The sequence below is a fragment of the Neolamprologus multifasciatus genome, chromosome 15, assembly GCF_963576455.1.
Source record: "Neolamprologus multifasciatus chromosome 15, fNeoMul1.2, whole genome shotgun sequence".
In the NCBI taxonomy this organism is placed as follows: Eukaryota; Metazoa; Chordata; class Actinopteri; order Cichliformes; family Cichlidae; genus Neolamprologus; species Neolamprologus multifasciatus.
Genome location: NC_140453.1, coordinates 29,639,988 through 29,656,528, shown reverse-complemented (window position 1 = coordinate 29,656,528; position 16,541 = coordinate 29,639,988). Strand labels below are relative to the sequence as shown.

The following is a 16,541-nucleotide window of genomic DNA, read 5'->3' as shown; positions in this document are numbered from 1 at the left end:
AATGAACCTTTTTGCTATTCTTATATGAGTCTTTTGGATAAAGGGAGAGTAGTTATATGTCAGGGAAAAAATGAAAAGATAAACCCATCAGCAAATACACTGCAACAAAAAAAGATTGTTGTGAAAAAATTCTATTTTTCAGTTTTACTTTCGAATGAAACGCAATGAAAATTTCTACACATCACGTCAGGGCTTAGCCTGCCATATTTGAAGAGAACAAGGGCAGGTGACCCTAACTTTTCATCCACTGATATATGAGTGCAATGATCAAATGTCCAGGGGTTTGAATCATACCTTCCTGCAATTTGTCAGCACAAATTTCCCTTTAAAAGGCTGCCTGTCTCTGCAGACCAGCACCACCCTGTCAGCAATGAGAGCGCTCGTGCTCGCCCTGATTCTGGCCTTTGTGGGTGAGTGATGATGTTTGTGCAAAACTTTGCTATTTTATAAATATGTTCAAAAATAATGCTGATTTCATATTTGGAGTTTTATTGATTATGCGTTAAATGGTAATGTCAGTGTAATGTAGGGTCTTTACCCAACAATAAAAAGCACCTTGAAGCAACTGTTGTTGTGATTTGGTGATATGTAAATAACCTTTGAATTGAGTTGAATGTAGGTAAAGACAAATTATAGTTATGTACTTGTTATAAATTGGTAGTGGGTTTATCCCTCTTTAAAAAAAAGTTTTCATTTTTAGGCATATGTAACAGAAAACATGCTGCGTGTTTGTTACATATTTGTTACTTTATGTGAATTTTAATATATACAGACTAGGGGTGGGGAAAAAAATTGATATTGTGTAGTATGGTGATATTTTGTTTGCTAATAATGTATGGATACAGGGACAGCAGAAATCGATATTTTGTTACAAAAAAGGTTTTTGTGCTCTGACTTCAGAGCATGTTGATCCTTTTTCTGAGCAAGAATCCTGACATTCCTTCACTGTCCAAATGTGTTTAACTTGTTTTTGGCAGCAATAAACATGACAGTTTACTTATTTTAATTTAAGACATGTTTTATTTTAATTAAGTTTAAAACTTTTTTATTTAATGTAAAATTATATTTTGTTTTAATTTACTTTCAAATTCTTCAGTTGCTGAAGGGGCTGCATAGTTTTCATAAACGGCATAGTTCAGAATAGCTATAATTGTACCAGATGGTTGATTCAGTTAAGTTGGACTAGACTGTAATACAAACCGTTCAGTTTGTCAACAATCAAACTGAAATGAGAGAAAGACTGAGTGTGAGACTTTGATATTAGAGAAAATGAATATTGATAAAGTTTACCTTTATGTACAGAATCTGAATATTGCAAAATATTTTAAAAAATTGCAATAATATCGTATCGTGGGATGTATGGTGATTCCCACCTCTAATACAGACCCAGCAGTTCAACTTTTCTTGTAAGCAGGGAGCTAAAACCTGGAACTAGAAATGAAAAAATATTTTAGCTCACTTTAATAACTAAAATCAATTCAAATGATCAAGATCAGGTTAACATGGGTCATTTTGTCAGCTACTCTACTTACAAAGAACCACTAAGTTTTGTACAGTGTGACTTTGTAATGGGGAAATTCTAGTTTATCCTCACATTTTGATTCAGGTGTTTAGTCACTGTAGGAGTTTGTATAACCTTTTGTTTCTTAGATGAAGGGTGTGTGTGTCAATATGACCAGGTGTAACTGCTTAGCTATGCTTAACCATGTTTCACTATGTATCTACTGACTGTTAAGGTGTAGAAGGACAAAATTCCCAAGAAGACCAGTCCAGGTGCTTCCTGGAGCATAGGTAGTGGGAAGCCTTTCCTGCCCAGCAACAGTCGGGTGGGATGAAAAATAGTTGTAATTGAAAAGATGCAGGGTGTTGTGTGTGAGGGTATAAAAGAGACCTGTGACGTCTCAAGGACAAAGCTTTCATGACTGTAGAACTGTGATGTTTGACGTGTGTTTGCTCTCCTGCATGCAGTAAATAAAGAGGCTTGACCACAGCTGACCTTGTTGCAGACGTTATTAACAGAAAATTCCACCACAACATTCAAAGACAATCAAATTTCCATTTCCAGCAAAACTTTGCATATCCACTGGTTTAGTTGCTCATCTTTACTACTTCATTATCTGAATTAAAATAGAAGTCTTATTGTACACAATTATAATGAAATTCCAGAGCAGAGTCTTTGGAGCGAACATGCAGTAATTTGCACAAGAAATATAAATCATAACATATATAAACACTGCTGAAAAGCATATTCAAGCCCATTCATATGTTTTGGCATTGTTTATGGATTCAGATTCTTTTTTGTGTGTTTTCTTTTTTTCAACAGATTTTTCTAAATCTCTTTGTGCTTTGAGTCTCTGTCTGGCTCAGTTTTGAAACATGCTTAAGAGATTTGGGGTTGAATTAGTGGTTTGTATAATCACAATGTTTGTCCTTTAACATTTACAGTGCACTGCTTTCCTTTTACCTCTGGATTTAATTTGTAAAACAAAATGCAAACTATGTTTTCAAATGTTGTAATAGTTTCAGATTTTACTTGCTGTATTACTGATTTCTTTCTTATTTTCTTACAGCTGGTGATCTTCAACATCAAGGTAAGTTCAATACTGTTTTCACTGTGAAACATAAACTGTAGGCTTGGTTTAGAGTTTATGGTTCATATAATTTCACAAATGAGTCATATAAACTACATTCACTGACTTCTTCCAGATCCTGTTTTTGAAGCTGGTAAAACCTACGTGTACAAGTATGAGGCGCTGCTCCTGGCGGGCCTGTTAGAGAAAGGTTCAGCGAGAGCTGGACTAAATATCAGCAGCAAAGTTAGCATCAATGCTATAGACCAGAACACATACTTCATTAAGGTAAAGATCAAAATCCTGCACAAACTGCAGTCATTTTACCTTTTACATGTATACTAATTGAATTAAACCTTACTCTTATATGAAAGCTTGAGGAACCTGAGCTCCAGCAGTATAGTGGAATTTGGCCTGAGGATCCTTTTATCCCAGCAACTGAGCTGACTTCAGCCCTCCAAGCTGAGCTCACGACTCCCATTAAGTTTGAGTATGTCAACGGTGCTGTGGGAAAAGTCTTCGCCCCTGAAACCGTCTCAACAACAGTGCTTAACATCTACAGAGGTATCCTGAATGTCTTTCAGCTCAACATCAAAAAGACACTAAATGTCTACGAGTTGCAGGAGGTTGGTGAAAGATCTTCATAAATCTGTGTGTGACAAGAAGTTGAATCTCCCTACTGAATATGTGTGCTGCTCTATAGGCTGGAACTCAGGGTGTGTGCAAGACACTTTACTCCATCACTGAGGACACAGAGGCTGAACGTGTCTATCTGAGAAAGACCAGAGATATGAGCCACTGCCAAGAAAGAATAACTAAAGACATGGGGTTAGCATACACAGAGAAATGTGGAAAGTGCCAGGGGGTAGGTTTTACACATTTTATATCAGGGAAACATCTGTGAAAGTGATGGGATGCATGACAAGCAACAGCTTTGTTCTTACAGGACACTAAAAACCTGAAAGGAGTTTCATCATACAGTTACATCATGAAACCACTCGATAATGGCATCCAGATCAAGGAGGCATCGGTCCATGAGCTGATCCAGTTCTCACCTTTCAGCGAGCAGCATGGAGCTGCCCATATGGAGACCAAGTATGTCCATAACAACTGTGAATATAAAAATTGATTCAAAGAACATAAATGAACTTTTCTTTCCACATTCAAGGCAATCCTTGATGCTCCTTGAGGTTGGAACACCCCCTTATGCACCCACTACACCACCACCCCTGGCTCAGTATTCACACCGTGGAAATCTCACATATCAATTCTCCACTGAGCTTCTTCAGTTACCCATTCTGCTCCTCAATATCAACGACACGGAGTCTCAGGTATTGTCATAATTAAGAGGTTATTCCTAAGACATGAATTAAAAGTCTGTGCTGTGCTCGGTGATATCCTGTTTACCCCTGTGTCACTAGCTCGAGGACACTCTGAATCACCTGGTCAAACAGGCTGTAGGAAGAGTTCATGAAGATGCACCTCTGGAATTTTTGAAGTTTGTTCAACTCCTCCGTGCAGCCTCCAATGAAACTCTGGAGAACCTCTGGAGCAAACACTCAGGGAGTTCTGCCCACAGGTGATTTCACTGATTAAATGTTTAACCCTTTAAAGCCGGTCAGAGCAGCACGCTCCGTTTTGCGTAACTATTTTTAAATCCCGGTAGCTCTGCAACCACGTAAGCTAGCGCAATAATTTTTTTTGCATATGAAACCGGAGGAGTTGTACTTACATCTTATGCCATCAGCTTGTCCTAAGTCACGGTTTCCTTCCACATAAAGCTTTGCAAAAACTGCATAAAAAGCGCTTGCAGCAACAAAAACATAATATTCCAGAAACACGCTTTGCCGATCCGATCAGCTGTTCGTAACACTTTCTAGTTGGAATAGACGTCATTTCGCGAACTTTTGCACGTCCGCCATTACTTGCCCGAAACTGGAAGTGACGTCATTTTCGCGGATATGTAGTTTTTTTTTTACCATCAGGGCCTCATGAGCCTATACTGGTGTTTTTAAAAGTTATCTTTGACTTTATGACTTTCTGTGTGGTTTCTGGGATGCTTAGGACTCATATTGCACTGCTGGAAATAGTTTATTTTGATGCATATGCTGTTTTCTTTGCAAATTTGCATTATAATATTTATTTTTGTTTTTCCTGCAGTATATAAAAATTGGTGTATTTCAAAAATAAAACTATGAAGACACTCAAAATAAATTTCCTGTGGTGGGAAACTATTTTGTGCAACTTTTTTGTATTTACAGTTTTGAGGGATAAGCCTCTTAAATTTCTCTAACTAGAAATATATGTTAAAAAAGCAAAAACAATTTTCAATTTTTTTGTAGTTTATTGCACTTTTTTGCAATTTATGTAAATTCTATGCACTTAATGTATACATATTATTAGAATTTGGGCTATAATGGTTGTATTGATGTATAGCAACTTGAAATGCTCACAAAAATGGCACTACAGCATGTAAAAATATAATATAAGCTCTGGTGGACTTGGTTCTATGGTAGGTCTTAAAGGGTTAAAATATCATGTAAAGATATTTGCACAATTTGGCAAATTTCCTTTTTATTGTTTCAGAAAATGGATCATGGACGCCATTCCTGCAGTGGGAAATGCTGATGCTCTGAGATTTATCAAAGAGAAATACCTAGCAGAAACCATAACTGTGTTTGAAGCCGTTCAGGCTTTGGTTAATTCGTTTCACATGGTGACAGCAACCACCGAGGCCATTGAGGTCATCGAGGTCGGTAAATCTCAACATATCTAGTGAAGTCAAGTTACTTTGTCCAGAGTAAAACGGGAAGTTTTTGAATTAACTCTGATATGTTTAATGTTTTAGAGCCTAACAAAGGAAAGCAACATTGCGAGAAACCCAGTTCTGCGCCAGATTGTATTCCTTGGCTACGGTACCATGATTTACAAACACTGCTATGAGAGGACTTCCTGTTCTGCTGAGCTCATACAGGTAATATAACATTGACCTTACATGCTGCTGTAGAGTCACGTACACATTTAAGAATGAGAGAACGGGTGATTTACTTCCTTATTTGCTCTTGCAGCCCATTCAAGACCTTCTTGCACAGGCTCTGAAAGATGGAAACACAGAGGACATCATCCTGTTCGTGAAGGCTTTGGGAAATGCTGCGCATCCTTCTAGCCTCAAGACAATCACAAAGATGCTGCCCCTACATAGTAAATTAGGTTCATCACTGCCAGTGAGAGTTCATGCTGATGCCATGATGGCCTTGAGGAACATCGCCAAAAAGGAGCCTAAAACGGTGAATTATCAACGCAGAGATGTCCTGATCATTCTAGTTTTTGCACAAAGCTCCACACTGAGTCTGCGCTCTCTTATACATTAGGTCCAGTATTTAGCCTTTCAGCTCTACGGGGACAAGACTCTTCATTCAGAGATCCGCATGCTTGCGTGCATGGTGCTCTTTGAGACAAAACCTTCAATGAGTTTGGTGTCAGCTGTTGTTCATATTGTGAAGACAGATACAAATTTGCAAGTAGCAAGCTTCACCTATTCCCACATGAAGTCCCTGACTAGGAGCACCAGCGTTATTTATGCCTCAGTGTAAGAGTGCTTTCTAATCCTTCGTCACAATAAATCTCTGTGATTTGATCCATCCTGCAGTGAGCTCTTTCATGTTATCCCTGCAGTGCTGCAGCATGCAAAGCTGCCCTGAGAATGTTGGGCCCAAACCTGGACAAACTGAGCTCACGTTTCAGCAAAGCCATCCACGTCGACGTCTATAACAGTGAGAATCGCCGTGCCCGGTTTAAGTAACCTGGATCTTTATTTTCGATTTAATAATGTTTAACTGCATCTCATTAAACTCTTTGTTAGGTCCCTTTATGCTCGGTGCTGCTGCGACTGCTTACTACATCAATGATGCTGCCACCATCATGCCCAAATCTATTACGACTAGGATCAAGGCTTTCTTTGCTGGAGCTGCTGCTGACATTCTGGAGGTAAAGCAAACCGAAATCAGTCCAGATATTTAATAACTAACCTGAAAGTTGCTTGTCTTTTTTTTTTCTAGGTGGGAGTAAGAACTGGGGGACTACAGGAGGCTTTTCTGAAAAACCCAGCAGTTTTTGATAGTGCTGACAGGGTCACCAGGATGAAACATGTCATTAAGGCTGTAAGCAACACCATAAAGTTACAAGAATGACAGGGACGTCTTATCTGCTATCTGCAAAATGAAACAGAAGACTAGTGATCAGTTGGACTGCATCTCTCTCTCTACAGCTCTCTCACTTGAAGTCTGCACCCAACAGCAAACCCCTGACTTCCATCTACGTCAAGTTTTTTGGACAAGAAGTTGCCTTTGTTGACTTTGACAAAAACTGGTTTGACAACACCTTTAATGTACGATTTAAACAAACAGCCCATCAACCTAAAGATCAGTTTAATCACGATTTTGCAAGAAGCAATATTTATAAAATATTCTTCCCCTGCAGCTCATCTTTGGCAATAACGATGCTAACACGTTTGGTAGAGATGTTTTCAAGGCTCTGCAGTCTGGTCCTACTTGGCGCTTTGTTAAGCCTCTGCTGGCTAATGAGGTGAGACATATCATGCCTACTATAGCTGGTTTTCCCATGGAGCTCGGTCTGTACACTGCTGCTGTGGCTGCTGTTCGTGGTCAAAGTGAGTAAATGCTAAAAATCAACTAAAACACCTAATATTACTTAATGACCTAATATTTCCATCAACACCAAAACTTCTTTAAAAGTTTTGAGCATTTTTTTAAAAACTTTTTTCAAAGACAGAAGAAGTTGCAAACTTTCTCTTAATAAATTAATATGGAAATATCATAACAATGTGCAGAAAGTAACTTTCTGTTTTCTTAGTGAAAGTCACGACAACTCCAGCTCTGCCAGAAGACTTTTATCTCAGACACCTTCTCAAGGCAGACGTATACATTAGTACCAAGGTCACGCCAAGGTGGGGCAATAGCTGTCGCTACAATAGTAAATGGCTAATACTTTATAATACAGCACATTAGTAAGGGTTTAATTCCCCTGGAATCAAGTGGGAATTTCCAAGAATTTTACCTGAAATTATTTTACCTGGATGGTTCACACCAGCATAATGAATGAAAGTTAAGCTACTTGATGGTTGGAGAACCTAAAATACAGCAGGTACCTGCAGTGTGAGATGGGGAAAGTCCCCACTGAAAATGGCTTCATTTTGTGTTTGTGCCTCAGTTCCTGTAAAATACCTGAAGTTACGCACTACTTAAAATTACTTATGCATGACTCAAAACTCTTCATGTACTATTTAAAACAACTTACAGTGTAATTTGTGTCTCTTTTCTTGCAAAATAACCAAAGTTACACACTGCTTACTCACTATTATTGCTACTTCTGTACTGTTTAAATTGCTTACAGTACAATTAGTCTTTTCCTGGAAACACAATACTTATAATTACTTGCATACTACTTAAAGTTACTTATCCATGAATTTTTTCCTTGTTTTCTAAAAATAAAAAAAAAGGTACAATTTGTGTCTCTTTTCCTGTAAAATACTCAAAGATACGCACTACTTTAATTTTCTTAAGCAATATTTAAAGATATTAGAATAGAATAGAATAGAATAGAATAGAATAGAAGAGCCATTTATTGTCATTGTACATGTACAACAAAATTGCAGATGCTCCACACTATTTGTGCCAAAATAAAATATAAATAGTGTACAGCAGGAATATCTACAATCAAGAGGGATATATACAAAAATAAGGGAAAGGCGCACGTTAGAGAACAAAATAGTTGCAAACAGGTTGGAAGTAGTGCAAAGAAAAGGTCTGAATAGAGTCTGTGTGTAAGCGACCTGAGTGATGCAGGTATTTATGTACTATTTAAAATTACTCACATTATAATTTGCATAATTTATGTCTCCATTCCTCTAAAATACCTGAAGTTACATGCAGATTAAAGGTACGTGTGCATAATGTAAAATTACTAACAGTGTAATTATTATTTTCTTGTAAAAAACTTAAATTATTACCCTTATGCAACTGTGTCTACCTCTGGGTATTTGTTGGTAAATATAATTATATTGTAATTTCAGGTATAATATAAGGAAATTCCACTTATTTCTAGGGGAATTACCGTCTTGGGTCCTGGCTGTATTATAACGTGTTACCAACAAATGTAATATCATGTTCAACTGTCCTCCTCTTCTAGTGCGGCTGTGAACACATTTGCTGTGTTCGGGGTAAACACTGCCATACTCCAGGCTGTCATGGTATCAAGAGCCAAACTCTACTCCATCGCTCCTGCCAAAACTGAGGTCACATTTAACATCCATGAGGGCTACTTAAACTTCACAGCTCTTCCTGTTTCAGTGCCTGAAAACATCACAGCTGTGGAGTAAGCCATGACATCTTTAATTTATTGCATATTCCTAAACATCGCTTCTGAGATGCTTTTACCTTTGCACCGATGATTACGGTTCATCCTTGCTTCTCTTTAACAGGGTTGAGACTTTTGCTGTGGTAAGAAATCCTGTTTCGGGAGAAAGTATCACTCCTGTGATCCCTGCCAACCCAAGACAGATTCTTATATCGAATAACACTTCTTCTGATGCTGCTGATGAGGTGAATTTTAAACCGTTTTAGATATATAAAAAATATTGTGTCTTTTTTATGTAATTTACATACTTTCTCCTCATAGTCAAGATCCGCAGAGTTCATTTCTCAACGTCAGACAGCTGGCATGCACATCAAATATAAATTGGTGAAGAGTAAGAAGAAGTACTGCGCTCAGACTGTTAACGCTGGACTCAAGGCCTGTCTCAAGATTGCCACTGCTCACACGGGGGATGCTGCAGTGTATAAACTGGCTGGAAAGCACTCTGCTGTTTTTTCTGTCATACCAAGTAAGAACTTAGAAAAGTGCTTTTTCTAGTGACACAGTGCAGAAATTAGCTGCTAACCGCATTAACTGATGATGCTTTCAGTCGAAGGTGAAGCTGCTGAGAGACTGGAATTAGAGGTTCAACTTGGAAGTAAGGCTGCACAGAAGATCATCAAACACATCACCCTTAGAGAAGAAGAAATCCCAGAGGAAACACCAGTCTTAATGAAGCTCCACAAAATCCTGGCCTCTACCCAGAAGAATAGCACCATGTCCTCCTCCTCTTCGTCCTCCAGTTCCAGCTCTCGCCTTCCTGTCAGATCCTCTTCCTCTAACTCCACTTTATCCTATTCTGGCAGGAAGACCATTGATGCAACTGCTCAACAAGTCCAGTTGCTGAAAAGACGTTACAGCAGCAGCAGCAGTAGTAGTAGTAGTAGAAGTAGTAGTAGCAGGAGTAGCAGGAGTAGTAGTAGCAGGAGTAGCAGCAGCAGTAGCAGTAGTAGTAGAAGCAGCAGAAGCACAAGTAGCAGCAGCAGCAGCAGTAGCAGCAGCAGCAGTAGTAGTAGTAGTAGTAGTAGAAGCAGCAGTATCAGTAGTAGTAGAAGCAGCAGCAGCATAAGAAGCAGCAGCAGAATAAGTAGAAGCAGCAGCAGCACAAGCAAAAGAAGCAGCTTCAGCTTCTCCACCTCTGTCAGTGCTTCCAAGTCCAGCATTGCATCGAGCTTTGCGTCGCTCTTCAGTCTTAGTTCAAGCTCTTCTCACTACAGTGTGCACCACGGAAAGGTAAACATGTTGTATTATCAGTGTTGGGAAGGTTACTTTTAAAATGTATTCCATTACAGATTACAGATTACATGCCCTAAAATGTATTCTGTAACGTATTCCGTTACATTACTCAATGAGAGTAACGTATTCTGAATACGTAATATATTATCATGCTGTTTACAACTACATGAATGTACTATTGCTGTCATTTATTACTGTTACTGAAGGTCCGCGGCTCCGAACCGTAGTAATGGGACCTCTGGCTAATACGGTGGGTTCGTGTCGGCTCGTAGCTGAAAACTAGCTTTACTTTGTTGTCTGGGTCAAGTTTGCTAGCGAGAGACAGAGGGAGGCGTTGAAAGGCTGCTCCAACGGAACTTATTGTTTCGGAGGAAAACACGAACACGGTGTACAGTCAGTGTTGCCAACTTAGCGACTTTGTCGCTATATTTAGCGAGTTTTCAGACCCCCTAGCGACGGTGTACAGTCGAGTCTTAATAGCTTACTTACAGCTGGGCTCGTCAGGCTCTCTTCTTGGCTGCAGTGGTTATTATTATATTTACATGCTTCCAGCTCCCGTTTTTGCTCGATGACAGCTCGTACTTTTCCTTTTTCTCCCTCCCTCGCTCACAGACACATAACGTGTATGGCAGTCCATTCTCCCTGCAGCACGGACTACACTGCACATGATGCTACATTCTTTAGAGCTATACCTGTAGCATTCTGCCTATTAGCTTAGCACAACTGTCGCTACCCGATCCGTACCGGAAACCCGATCGGTACCCCGCATGCGCGAAAGGTGTCTACTTCCGGTCGTAGCGTTTTACGATAGTTATGGGTCAGAGTATCGGTTAAGATGTTAAGAATAATAAGTATATCTTAAAATGTTTGCAATAATGAAGCATTTCAGTACAATGTAGACAAAAACGAAAAATAAAAAGATAGTTACGGATCGGGACTCCCCGATCCTTACTGCGCATGTGCAAAGTCGGACCGTACAAATCGGGTCTACCCGATCCGTACCGCGCATGTGCAGATGTTTTCTTCTTCTTCTGTTCGTTTAATGGCAGTGTACTCCCCAGTGTACGAGGATACTGCCACCTGCTGACCGAGCGAATGAACCCTATTGTAAAATGAATGGGCGTCATTACAAACGTGTGTTAAATTTGATTTAGTGATAGTCGAGTGTGTTTATGCTTGTCTGTGAGGAGAGGATTGACTGGAATAGTGATGATGATGTCCGCTATCACTGTCAATTGTCAGTAAACACTTAATCTGGCTGATGAATCTTCACTTGACACATTGCTAAATCAATATTATTAAGTCTGTAATTAGGCCCCATTCTTCTTATTTTACGGCGCTGTTGTTCAATCGGGGAACGCTCTCTGTTGAGGAGAAAAGCAAGAATTTGTTTGTATACGGATTATCCATTGTTTAAATGTCCCGGGCAGTCGAAAAGGAGGCAGAGCTGTTGAGAAATGCTAGGAGCTAACTGGGCGCTAACCGTATCATTCAAATATATTGAATGTCGCAATGTTGGCAAAGAGAGAAAGTGACGTAAGATTTGCGCATGCGGGGTACCGATCGGGTTTCCGGTATGGATCGGGTAGTGACAACAACAACAACAACAACAGGCGCTCTCTCACCCAGGAAACACGTAGAGAGAGCGTCAGCCTGTAACCATGGCAACCGTAACGCTGCCTGGAACAACAGAACGTAGCTGTCAAACAAAACCCAAACAGTCCTGACCCGCCACAATATGAAACAGGGAAGTACTGCCGTGTAATCCATTTATTTTAACAAAGTAACTGTATTCTAAATACCACCTTTTTAAACGGTAACTGTAACGGAATACAGTTACTCATATTTTGTATTTTAAATACGTAACGGCGGTACATGTATTCCGTTACTCCCCAACACTGTGTATTATATTCAGACAAAGAGCCGCTTGAGCTGTCACTACTACTGTTTGAATATTTATACTGTATAAGTCAGCATTTTGTTAATATTCTGTTTTCTATCTATAGTTTTAATTGATTTGAAATCTCATAGTTATCTGAGTATATGTGACAGCAGAAGGAAATATGGCCACTGTGGTTGCTGACAAAATGTTTCTTCATAGCAACCTGCGAGTCATCGCCACAAATCGAAGGAGGATCACAAAGAGAAACACAAAGAGAAGCACAAAGAGAAAAACAAAGAGAAACACAAAGAGAAACACAAGAAAAACCACAAGGACCACAAGACCCCAGTGAGAACCCATTTACACCATGTTTGAAAGTATGACAATACTGCACATTGTACAGTTTGCACAGGTGGTAACTTGTGTCATGTCTTTCGCATGGCACTATATGGCATTCTTGTAGCATCACACCTCTAAAGCCACATCGTCCGAGGTTTTCAAAAGCAGAAGAAGTGGCTCAAGCTTGGACGCTATCCAACATAAGGTCAAATCCCGTCAAATCTTCTTCCCAGTGAGGGATTTCATGGATGTACTCACATGAATAATTGTCCCCACAGAAGCGGTTCCTTGACAGTCAAGCTGCCGTGTTTGGCGTGATCTTCCGTGCTGTTAAAGCTGACAAGAAGCAGGGATACCAGTTCATTGCTTACATGGACAAAACCACCAGCAGACTTCAAATCATTCTAGATGACATTGTTCCTGATAACAACTGGAGGCTCTGTGCTGATGGAGCCGTGTTGAGCATGCACAAAGTCAAAGTGAGACACTGTCTAGCTTATTTTTGGATGTTGCATAGCACGAAAAAAACGCACCTAAACCTTTCTGCCATTTGTCGTTTCGATTTGTTCTTTCTAGGCTAAAATGAACTGGGGAGCAGAATGCAACCAATATGACACCGCGATTACAGCGGAAACTGGTCTTGTCGGTCGAAACCCTGCAGCTCGGTTGAAGGTGGACTGGAATCGGTTACCGTCTGATCTCCAGCATCGTGCAAAGACGTATGAAACTTCACAGACACTGTCACACATGTCATACAGACAATATGAAACCATCTGATATTTGTAAATTCCTTTGCAGGATGTATAAGTACATTTGTGCTCACGTGACAGCCGGCTTGATTCAGGAAAAGGACAAAAACAGCGACAAGCAGCTCTCGCTTACTGTGGCTGTAGTATCTGACACGATCATCGACCTGATTTGGAAAACACCGAGAGTACGAACAGCAAAGTTGTTGTTTCAAAATCACATGTTTTGATTTTTCTCACAATAATTATTCTGTTTACAGAGCACTGTTCATAAGCGGGCTTTGCATCTTCCCATCACTCTGCCAAGTAACGAGATCAAAGATCTTACTTCCTTCAGTGACGTCTCTGGAAAGGTCAAGCACTTGTTAGCTGCGGCTGGCGCAGGTAATGGCTCGTGCCTGTCATTTAAAGGTGGACAGGCTGTGTCCTTTTCTGACACGTCATTTAATTAAAAAATGTACGTGTTTTCCCCTCCTCAGCTGAATGTAGCTTCACCGGCAATACACTGACCACATTCAACAACAAGAAATTAAAGAACGAGATGCCCTCAAACTGCTATCAGGTTCTGGCGCAGGATGGCACAGACGAGCTGAAATTCATCGTTCTGCTGAGGAAGGATCGCACTGGACAGAAGCAGATCAGTGTGAAAATTGCTCACGTGTAAGATTTCATTAAAAACATGAAAGAAACTCTGGTTTTTGACAAAACTGAGTCTTTTTATTTCTTCTCGTGCAGAGACATTGACCTCTATCAGAGGAGAACCAGTGTGACTGTGGATGTGAACGGGCTGGAAATACCCACGAGCCACCTGCCGTATCATTATCCCCGAGGTTTCTATGCAGTCTAAAACCTTTGAATCGGATTTTGCAAACAGATCTTTGTGTTGAAAAAACGAGAGTAATCATGGAACCTGTTTGTCTTACAGCTGACATCCAGATCAAACAAAGTGGCGAAGGCATCTCTGTGTATGCAGCTAGCTATGGTCTTCATGAAGTCTACTTTGACAAGAAGTCGTGGAAGGTAAAAGCAAAACTGATAACTTTGGTTATGAGCTTAAAAGGAAAAACGAAAAAGACCAAACGAGATGGAAATTCAGTTAAAATTGACGTTTGATTAATTTCATTTCATTTCATTTATTTATTTATTTATTTCACACTTGGTACAAAAAATCAAACAAACCAACCACACTTTCTATCAAAACGCACTACAACCATGTGTGAAAAGGAGCAGGAAGAAGAAAATATTCTTATTAAACCCCGCCCCCTATCTACAATCCAATTTATATTACAAGTGGGCACCAAAAATCAGGGAACAAACTAACATTAACATTTATCTCCGGTCCTAACCCAAACCAAACAACAAATTTACAATCAGAATATACCACTCCACATAGCAACAAGGAGAAAAATTAAAATTAAAATAAATATAACAATGTAAACAATGTAAATTTATACAATTCTTTAAATTATAATGAAGTGAGTTCCACAGTCGTATACCTCTAACCGTTGGACTCATTAATCTTTGTGTAGTCCTAGCTAACTGATGCTTAAAATTTCCTTCTGCTGTCTTCTCCCCCTGAACACAATAAAAATACTCTTTGTAACTTAAAGGGCAAAATATTATTTTTAGCCTTAAACATAATTAATAGTGTCCGTAATTTCACTAAATCTCCTAATTTTAGTCATTTCGATTTTATAAATAATTTATTTGTATGTTCTCTATATTTAACATTATGAATCATTCGTATCACTTTCTTTTGTAATAAGTTTAGAGGTTTTATAGTATTCTCATATGTATTCCCCCAGACTTCAATACAGTAACTAAAATATGAGAAAAACAATGAAAAATATAAAATGCGCATTGTTTTTAATCACGTGATCCTACGATGCAGATTAAAGTTGTGGACTGGATGAAGGGGAAGACTTGTGGGCTCTGCGGAAAGGCTGACGGGGAGACCATGCAGGAGTATCGCACACCCACTGGATGGATAGCCACGACAGCAGTGAGCTTTGCTCATTCTTGGATTCTGCCAGCTGAGAACTGCAGAGACGCCGCTGGTAAGACAAAGATATCTGATGTAATCATGGCAAGTCTTCATCTATCAGGAACCCTAAAATCCCTGCTGTGTTACAGAGTGCCGTATGAGGCATGAATCGGTGCAGCTGGAGAAGCAGGGAAACATGCAAGCTCAGAACTCCGAGTGCTACTCTGTCGACCCTGTACTGCGCTGCATGCCTGGGTGCTTCCCTGTGCGCACCACCAACGTCACTGTTGGCTTCCACTGCCTTCCAGCTGGTGAGTCTACAAAGATTAAAGATGCAACATCGTAGAGAAAAACACAGAGTTTCTCATTATTTTTGCTCCCTTCACGTCCGCAGGTTCCAGCCCCTCCAGCATGTATAAGAGCGTGGACCTGATGGAAACTACGGAGAGTCACCTCGCCTGCACCTGCACAGCTCAGTGTGCTTAACAACAGCACTGTCAGGCTCAATCTGTACCGAATAAGACTGTTTATTACATTTATTGTAACACAGAGACAATAGAAATGAGATCATCTGTGAAATAAAGTGTGAAGCTGAACGCACCCATATAAATTCAGTAATTGCCAGTTTTCCTTCTGGCTTAAATAAGTGATCCACATTCTCCATCCACTTCCCTGCTTTCTGTGATATCATCCACATAAATGCTTCCCTTATACAGAGTGGTGACTGCAATTAATTCGCACATGCCAGATGACAAGTGCTGTGTAATTCTCCAAATTTTGGTATCGATCCAAACACTGATAGTGGGACTATTAACGTATAAAGGCAGCTTATGTAGAGAAGAGCAGTGCGTTATCATTTATTAGATACATCATAATCATTTTGCAAATTCTGAACGCCTTTTAAAGACTAATACTGTGATTTTTACTTTGCACAATAATTACTTAAACCACTAAAACACACCTTTCAGCTTTTTGTGTAATTTGAAAGATTTTTTTGGACATGGAATGTAAATATGCCGGTTTCCAAACAGCTTTGGGTCAACTTCTGTTGTTTAAATGTGCTTTAGGCTATGAATGAAATTACATTTAAGAGGATAGAAACAAAGTATTGATCTGATACCAATACCAGCATTGGTATCAAAACTATTTGGATCAATCCGTCCACCTCTACTGTTGACTTCGAATGAACTAGTGATTCAGAAACACACACATAGTGATGTCCTAAAGTCAACAGAAGTTTTGTATGCACTCATTTTGTGCAAAGGAAGAACAATGAAACACACATTAATGAATGATGCCGTGTTTAGTATACAAAACCAAGTGTATTCTATTCATATAGATAAAGTATTTTA

General features: G+C 39.5%; 1 protein-coding gene across 1 annotated transcript; it reads left to right on the top strand.

Annotated features, from left to right (window-relative positions):
- Positions 1-331: 331 nt before the first annotated feature.
- LOC146502400 (vitellogenin-1-like) lies at positions 332-15,789 on the top strand. The gene is made up of 34 exons (XM_085132738.1): positions 332-410; positions 2,571-2,591; positions 2,707-2,858; positions 2,945-3,196; positions 3,274-3,435; positions 3,517-3,665; positions 3,739-3,901; positions 3,992-4,149; positions 5,157-5,322; positions 5,419-5,544; positions 5,639-5,857; positions 5,942-6,159; positions 6,246-6,343; positions 6,433-6,557; positions 6,629-6,730; positions 6,838-6,957; positions 7,050-7,239; positions 7,443-7,536; positions 8,778-8,963; positions 9,070-9,190; positions 9,267-9,471; positions 9,553-10,235; positions 12,340-12,468; positions 12,584-12,664; positions 12,738-12,938; positions 13,036-13,178; positions 13,258-13,393; positions 13,466-13,589; positions 13,685-13,865; positions 13,941-14,035; positions 14,131-14,225; positions 15,097-15,262; positions 15,339-15,500; positions 15,584-15,789. Exons 1-34 carry the CDS (start codon positions 371-373, stop codon positions 15,673-15,675), a joined length of 5,355 nt encoding a protein of 1,784 aa, XP_084988864.1. The 5' UTR covers positions 332-370; the 3' UTR covers positions 15,676-15,789.
- Positions 15,790-16,541: the final 752 nt, after the last annotated feature.